Source organism: Notothenia coriiceps, unplaced genomic scaffold (assembly GCF_000735185.1).
Source record: "Notothenia coriiceps isolate Sejong01 unplaced genomic scaffold, NC01 NC01_scaffold00020484, whole genome shotgun sequence".
Classification (NCBI taxonomy): Eukaryota; Metazoa; Chordata; class Actinopteri; order Perciformes; family Nototheniidae; genus Notothenia; species Notothenia coriiceps.
The window spans coordinates 91,403-100,000 of record NW_011353185.1 but is presented as its reverse complement, the minus strand read 5'-3'; the positions used below and the strand labels follow the sequence as shown (position 1 = coordinate 100,000).

Below are 8,598 nucleotides of genomic sequence, written 5' to 3'. Positions count from 1 at the left end.
GCAATATGCAGCAGAATTATATAATGTGCAGCATCCACAGCAGCCAGCAGGGGTCAGGAGCAGCTTTAAGTGTGTTGAATGCAGCCCAGGAGAAGCTGATGGAGTCCTGCATGTCCTCCCCTGAAACAATATATAGTTAAATACATGAAACTTGAAATCTTGTTAGGTGTTTTTATACAATGAAGATGTCTTCAATAAAAACAATAATACACTGATTAATTCTGTAACCCAAAGAAATGAAATAAGAAAATGAAATTAGACTTTTCATGGATGTACATATTTATTTTTTATTCTATAGAAACTGCAGCATTAGACAAGTGCTGAAGCTGTAAACCATATTGCACACACACACACACACACACACACACACACACACACACACACACACACACACACACACACACACACACACACACACACACAATGCTGAACACTGGTGCAGGGAGATGAGGCAGTAAAACACTGAGGCAGGAGTCACAGTCAATCAAAAAAAGAAGGGAGGGGGTGCTAATTTACCAAAAGTGCACCATGACACTTTACAGACAGAACTCCTAAAAATGGATAGAAAATATAAATAATTCCAACATTAAGTACATTCTCTAGATTAAGACCCATAAATATGCGCTTGAGAGTTCAAACTACAGTATGTCCAGAGGTCCATGCGTCCACAATATACACAAATGACAATAAATATTGGACACACAGTACAGTATCAATGTGGATATTTGTTTTTCTTTGAACATTTTCAGGGGTACAGCAAGACACGGAGCATTCATAAAGCAGCTGAGGAAAGGCCTTCACAACCTGTACCTGTCTTGTTATCGGTTTATATTAACGGATCACCTTGGTTACTCCTTTTCTGGCTGCTAAAGCGAAGACTCAATGTTTTTGGGGGGAATGTGTGAAGAAGCACCAGTGAGCTTGTCCTCCAGGCTTCAACCTGACTCACAGTAGAAAGAAAGGGAAAAGTAGGGAGAGAAAACACTCTCAACACTAATTGTTAACCTTTGACCAGAGTGCAGAGAAATAGGGAGATAGAGGAAGAATGTGTGAAAAAGAGGGGTGTAGAAATGGAGGAGTGAGGGTACTGTGTTACTGTGTAAGTGAAAAAACAAACCTAGACAGGACCTAGTTTTGGCAACGTTGCTTCCTGTTGCTAAGTAACGGTCTCCAAGGGCAGAGGAAGCGCCTCTTTGAGGTTGTTCGGCTCCAAAATGAACAATTTTCAGCCCATCCCACCACCTCCTCCTCTACCCTTTTCTGAAGCCGGTTTATCCTTAATAGGCCACAAGCAGCAAGCTAAATGAAAGAAAAGTCCATTGCACTATATGGGAATCATGAGCTTCACTGTCCACAGTTCTCTTTTGCACTAGCCATAATATCACCTTACTAACAATTTGAGTGATGGGGCAGCGTAGGATAACTTAAGAGTAAATAAAATCATCAGTGGTTCAGAATTTAGAACAAAACAGAAGGGATAATTAACGTTTTGTTTTAAATGTTTTAAAATCCCCACACTGTGCTGTATCACCTCATTAAAATTCCACTCATTAAATATTCAGTGCTTCAGACCCAGATATTGCCTCATCTGTTTCATACTGCTGCCCATGCACCTCCATGCAATGGGTGAATCTACGTGAAACTGCGGTTAGTGTCACTCAAAAGCCTTTACAGGTGCTTTTATCTTTCCATGTTTTGCCAAGAATCTGCTGAAATGAAAAGTCCTCTGGTCTTCTAATGTTCTTGATTTGAAGCAGATGCTAACGACACATTTACCACAGTCCATGTGTCTGCTGAGCAGTGTAATTGCATCTCCATGGAGAAGGAGGAGCTGTATGGACATGGGTAAACCTCCAGCCAGCACAAAGTGAAAGAATATCCTTGAAAAAACTAAGCTAATGTTATGAGTCCCTGTTGAGCGTTTCACCCTCGGAGCCGCTAAATATATAGTTCATTTAATCTTAGCATGGGATCCAAGCTGAGTTAAACAAACTCTGTCTATTGTGAGATAATCCTTAAACAGATGCCAAAACCTGTGTCTGGGTAATGAAACACTGGTCGCCACAGGCCTAAATTATATAACGTACAAGGAGAGATATGAGCAAATGAAATATATTAGATATTTAATGTAATAAAAGCTGAATTCAGAGTCCTTAAAATGTCTACAGCTTGGTAAAAAACAGCTTTAACACTGGAAAACAATTTCTGAGCATCAAACACACTTCTCTGCATTAACCCTGCGCAATTTGACACAACATTTCTCTCTAAAATGATAGCAGAATTAAGTATTCTGAACAGTGACCTGTGGCATGGCTATTTTTCTATTTAGTTTTCAAAGACAAGACCAAGTTAACATTTTATTTTACAAGTCTGTAAATTCCTATTATTTCCAACAGTTTACGAAAAGAGCAGAGCTTTTGTTCTACTGTTATGCATTGGGAAAATAAAGTAACTCATTATAAAAAGCATGGTAGTGGTGAAGCTGCCAGACACCAACAATGAACCTTCTGTTGTCTTGTGTAACGCTGAAAATGGTATGATCCACACTGGACTAAACCAAACATAGGGATAAAGGGGGATTCAGGGAACGGACTTGACTTTTTGTGAAATTGGGCCCCTCACCTGAGATTCCCTATACATATATCAGTTCAACAGTGAAAATAATTTAAATTCACATTATCATAAGAGGCTATTACATCAAATCACACAGAAACAATTATGTTTACAGGCCTGAAGAGGGAAAGAAAACAACCTTGTTTTGAATAAATGTAAAAAGATTGGACGCTGGACCAATTATTATTCCTTTTTTTCCTATACAGTGTGTGCATAGTGCCTGAACAGTGGACAAAAAGTAATGATTAAATAAAAAGAGGGAATTCCAGTGTGTAGGTTCAAATCATTAATATTATGAAAACTGTAATCAGGCAAAGGGGGAAAGTCTATATGCAGATTTGATAAAATGCTTACTACGCAATAATCTAACTCGAGTTATCTTACAGAGTGATAGCTTATCAGTGTTGGACCTTAAGTGTGTAACTTTAGTGAGTGTTAACAAAAACAGGGGTCAAACATTACTGTTAGAGACTATATTACTGTGACAGTGTATGATTTATGACACAGCTAAAAGCAAAAAAACAAAACATTTTACAACAAAGTTAAAAGAAAATAATTTTGGTCAATAATTAATAAGAAGCTGAGTGATATAAGGCCTCGTTCTGCTGTTAATCTCCCATACACAAGCAAATAATAAATAGCTTAACACTCGTCGAAACATGTTCCATTTCCTTGGTTTTCACAAATAAAATACATACAGTACTTGTTTATTTCTTTAGGCAAACACATATTGTTGCATATGTACATTTTCAGTAGTCGTTACATAGATAGTATTTCAGCAGAGGTTGGAAAACCACACGGGAACAGAGAGTGCATAAAAAAAAAATCAATCTTTTGGCTTGTAGGTCTGTGCTGTTCTCTCACCTGTATTGAGTGATTCCAAACCTTAAGTCAAGCTGGATTTGCAAATACTTTCCGATGGTGGGTTTTAGAATCCCTTTATATTGAATGACTGTTGATAATTGGTCTCACTCTTGCTCTTTTTCTTCTTCTTTGGCTCTTCGCTAAAATAGTCCACTAATTGAATCCTCCAAAGTTGTGAAGACTGGCTGCAATCATGTATTGGTTTCTTACTACATCACCACATTTTCTTTGTTCAAAAGCTAAAACTAGTCCCAAACAAATGCTCTATTCCCTCATGTTTGGCTAACTTGAGCAAAAAATGCTGAGCTATTATTTCATTTTTAAGAAAGCCCAAAATCATTCTCATTTAGCTGAGTTTTTCCTGATTATGGCTAATTTTAGGTGTCAATTTCTTAAAAGAAGAGTACCATGGGTGTATCGGGCCTATTGGTGAAGAAAACAGCCGTCGGCCATGGCTGAAAACACGTTTTACAAGAGCATTGAGAGTGAACCAGAACAGCGTTTGTGGGCCAAAAAAACCAAATAATGAAAATAATGATGTGCTATGTGGAGTTCATGGGAACTGAAGAGTAAGGAAATAATAATCTGTGGATCATTACTATGAGTGACACCTTTCACAAGGAACATAATCATCTGTTTACATCAATCAGTGCTACAGACATGGGAACAGAGAATAACACCAGCCTTTGCACTCAACACTACTGTTTAAAGAAATGTGTCGGTCCAAACTGAACTTGCATACTGATGCATGATGCAAACTGACAAACCTGCATCTCACTGTGCGTGTCAGAGAAGCTTTATGAGGCGTGGTAGCTTAATGCAAATGTGAGCCTTTGCATTACAACATTGGGATAAACCACCCATATTGCTCAGCATTTACTCGCAACCTAGTGCAAGATAGATTTTTATTAAGGCTCGGTAGACATATGCACACACAACACAAGCTTAGTGTATTTCCTGGCCATGCCTAATTACGACAGAAATTGCATTAAATAAATAAGAAAATAAGAACCGCACTGGCCACTCAAACAAGACTTGTATGCACAGGCTACTATAACTGCATAAAGGTCAACCATTAACCCTTTGCTCCAGGTGGAAGTTTAAGTATTTCTACCACAGACTACAGCCTGGAAAAATTGCATACATTAACCAGAAGGTAGACCCCTTAGAAAAACCCAGCAGCCAAACTATTGATTTATTTTCTCTCTTGTTCCACACGCAAAGAGGAAGCATACAGAGCAGTCCGAGGCTATCAAGCATGATTATTTTTTAAAACATTCACTTGGTAAAACTAGCAAGTACTAGAGACTACAGCGACAATACAGCAGCACAGTTTTAAGCTAAGGGACTATCATTCTTCCTTGGCTGTCCCTATTTTAGACCCACAGTGTAAGGTGTTGTCTTCCAGACCCAGTCATAAAGAAGAGAAGCAGGGAAGAAAGGAGCAATACCCTTATGGTCAAGCAGAATACAGTAGCATTAGTTTCACTGCCTGCTCTGCCTCAAAAGTATATCTTATTGTTGTATGAATCAGTTTGATTTACGAGTGTATCTCCCATTAACGATTTAAGACTTCTGTCAAAAGGAAAACAGGAAAGGCTTCCTTATAAATAAAAGTTTAATTATTGATCACATTGCTTTTCTTCTAATGCTGAGGCAGGGTTTCAGGAAACCATAGCTCTCTGTATCATACCTCTCTGTTTGTAGCAGTAGCAATACACATTGGACGGTTTTAAAAAGAGTGGTGATTTTAACAACTGTACCCAGAAGATTAATAAATAAAGTTCCAAAACAACACTAAGCCTTTGAGCTGCCACCTCCAGTTAAGGTAAACACAGGCCATCGTCAGCCAATCAGCCGGATACTAACAGTAGAGGGACATCCTACTCCGACGCATGGCCTCGCTGATCAGATAGGCCGGGCTGATTTCTGGCTCCTCCTTCATCACCACAATGTTCTGCCACTCTCCACTCTGGTTGGATTTCTTGATGGTATCAACCACGCAAAGAGCATAAAGACAATCCTCAAATGTAGCAGCCATTGTCAGAGGCCTCCCGTCCCACGTCCGCCTGTCGTCCTGGTCCTGAAAGGCCTCCCGCACGGCCTGGATCATGCGGATTGTTCCAATGAGATACGGGGACGGAATGTCAATGAAGGCCTTCTCCGGTAAGGAAGAATTCTCAACAGGTGTATTGTCTTTGAGCAGGAGTTCAGGACCCCCACCGTTTCCTCCGCTGCTGTTCTTCTGTCCGTACAGGTCTGTCCCGGTGACTGTAAGCCTTCCCACCGTACCTACGACGATAACCTCCTGCCGGAATTCTCCGGGAACGTTGAAGTTCAGCGTGACGGTGCAGCAGGCGCCACCCTCTAGCGCCATCTGGAACGTGCAGAAGTCGTCGCTGGTAATCTGACGGATGCCCCGGATGTGGTCCGTCTGTTTGACGAAGGTCTTGAGGAAGCCGTGGACTTTTGCTGCGCGCTGACCAGTCAGAAACCCTAGCAAGTCAATGATGTAACTACCCACGGAATGCAGACCTCCGCCTCCCATCAGGTCATCGCAGCTCCAGTTGTATTTCTTTCCTAGGAGACTGCCACTGTGGACCTGTAGGGCAAGAGGAACACTTGTGAAGATTTGATACCACATTAGGTCTTTCTTTCGTGAAGGTAGTCAGGATAACAAATAAATAAAACGAAGGAAACAGTTGGGAAGAGACCAACTAACCCTAACCCTAACCCTAACCTAAGACATATTACCTGCCAATTCTGTGGGCACAACTCAAACTATACACAAACAATAGTAACATATTGTTGTCATTATAATAAAAGGCAAATAAACATTTATAGATTTTGTCGTACCTGGGCCTCACAGACCAGAAGCTCTCCGATGTACCCCTCTTCTAACAGCTCCTTCATTCGAACGAAAGCGGGCAGAAAACGTAACACATTTCCCATAATGCTCAGCAACTTGGGGTAGTACTGGGCCGCTGACATCATTCGGAAGGCATCCAGAGGCGTTGCTGTCCGGTCGCAGATGACGTTCTTCCCAATACCTTATAAAAGAGAGGAGAGACAGGAATGAGCTTTTTGGTTTTGCTGTGGAATGTCATTGCTTTGACGGGACTGTTTTCAACTATAGAGGTATGGAACAAAAAAACAAAAGAGATTGAAGTTATGTGGTCAATTTTCGCTACACCACGAGCAGACATAATATCCTCTTGGGCATGAAAACATCCCCTGAAGAAACAATGTAGAGCTGCAAAAAGTGGAAACTCCCAGAACAGATGACTCAAGAATTCCTAAACTTTCTGGGATTTCTCATCTGAGTCATGGCGAAGGAGGGTTCAAATAGAATGTGTACTGCATATACTATTATAAAACCTGTTCAGATTAAGTGTAATTGTACTGCTACCATGCTAAAATTAGTAGATGTATAACCTATATTCACAATCAAATTTAGAACCATAACAGAATTTGTAATATCGCCTAGACCAACTCTGGATAATTTAATACAATTTAGGGGCTTTAATTTTGGAAGACAAGCAAGATATTGCAGTCACAACTGCGGTGTATGGTGCAACTGCATAGCTCATAGAGCTTCAGACAGGCTTTGCTGGTACTGCCAGAAGGGATAAAAGCTTGATATAAAAAGATGAGCCCAGAAGCAAAGAAGCGACGTATAGAAGGAAGGAGATAAAGAGCCTGTAGAAACAGAATGAAACCTAATTAAAATCACTTCAGGCACATTAAACGGTCCGTTGGTGCCAGCAACACCCAAACAAGACAGCGTTAAGAGGTGCAGGGAAAAGAGACAGACAGAAACAGATTGTCTTTTTTATTATTACTTTTTACTGGACAGTCGACTGGAAGGAGATAGACGGGAGCCAGTGGAATACAGAATACATAATTAACTGCTTTTGAACCTGATCCTCCAATGTCACAGGAAGATAATCTGTTTCTTAGGATAAGGTCTGCAACTAGGAATCCTTTTCATTACTGAGTGATAAATCTGATGATTATTATTTCAATTAACTGATAAATCGTTGAAGCACTTGATTTGTCCTGAAACTTCCAAATATCTGTTCCTTTTTCCAAAAAAGTGACAAAGCAGAATGTGGGAGAGAAATGAAAGGGACGACAAAATACTCCTATAGTAGCAACAGTAGACAACAGTCATAAAGTTAGCTAACTGTCACAGCTAATAAGCAGCAACATGCCAATATAAGCTAACATTAGCCTATCCCTGCGTTTGAGCCTGCCCACAGCAGACAGTTTGAATTGTTTTGATTAAACGCGGTTTCAAAGTATGACAAATGTACGATTTACTTTCCCACGGCCGAAAAAAGTGCAACGTAAACCAAACATTAGCTAACACATAGTTTAGCATGTAAAAGAGTTAATGAAACAAGAGTGCATTTTATAGCTTTCAGCTACAAATCAGTAAGTAAAGTCTGAAAACACTGGGCTAAAAGGAAGAGATATCTGTTCATCTTCCAGCTGTGTCAGACGATTACTACATCTATAGAATTGTATTTGACCAATGATACGCCTTAATACTCTTCTACAACCCAGTCTAACGGCATTACGTGTTATGGTCACAACATTTAATCTATTGATTCGTGTTCACCAATACGATTTTCCCCTTCATTTCGAGTCACACAGAACGATTTTAAAAGCGATGTATTTCTATTGGTAGTGTGTTTCGTGCCTGCAACACGTCTTTTTGTCCGGTCGGGTTTTGGAAGAGCGGAAGCTGTGTGGTTCATAAAAACATGTTCTTACTCAATATCAAGCCACGATTATTGTTTTTAATTTGAAATCGTATAATGTCGGAGTTTTTTTGCCGTCCGCCAGGAAAATAAATGGGGCTCAGAGCCTCAGAATACTGAAATCTGTAGGCCTATGTTTTAAATCTTCCTTCTAATTTGTTATTCTTTTCTAAATAACACACTGTTATTTACTCAACAATAACACACAATTATCCTTGTTTTTATTAGTTTAATTCTATAATCTCTGGCTTTTTTGGCGTCCGTCAGGAACTGAATTTTAAAATAAAATAACCGGAAACAGATACACACCCACTGAACTGATTACCCAAGATCCTCAGCTATGGTTTAAGCTCAG

At 39.8% G+C, this 8,598-nt stretch overlaps 1 protein-coding gene across 1 annotated transcript; it reads right to left on the bottom strand.

Moving 5' to 3' along the window:
* Positions 1 to 288: 288 nt before the first annotated feature.
* On the bottom strand, positions 289 to 6,553 carry gfod1 (glucose-fructose oxidoreductase domain containing 1). The gene is made up of 2 exons (XM_010779655.1): positions 6,334 to 6,553; positions 289 to 6,079 (listed from the first exon to the last, which is right to left on the bottom strand). The coding sequence occupies exons 1-2, from the start codon at positions 6,469 to 6,471 to the stop codon at positions 5,342 to 5,344; spliced, it is 876 nt and encodes a 291-aa protein (XP_010777957.1). The 5' UTR covers positions 6,472 to 6,553; the 3' UTR covers positions 289 to 5,341.
* Positions 6,554 to 8,598: the final 2,045 nt, after the last annotated feature.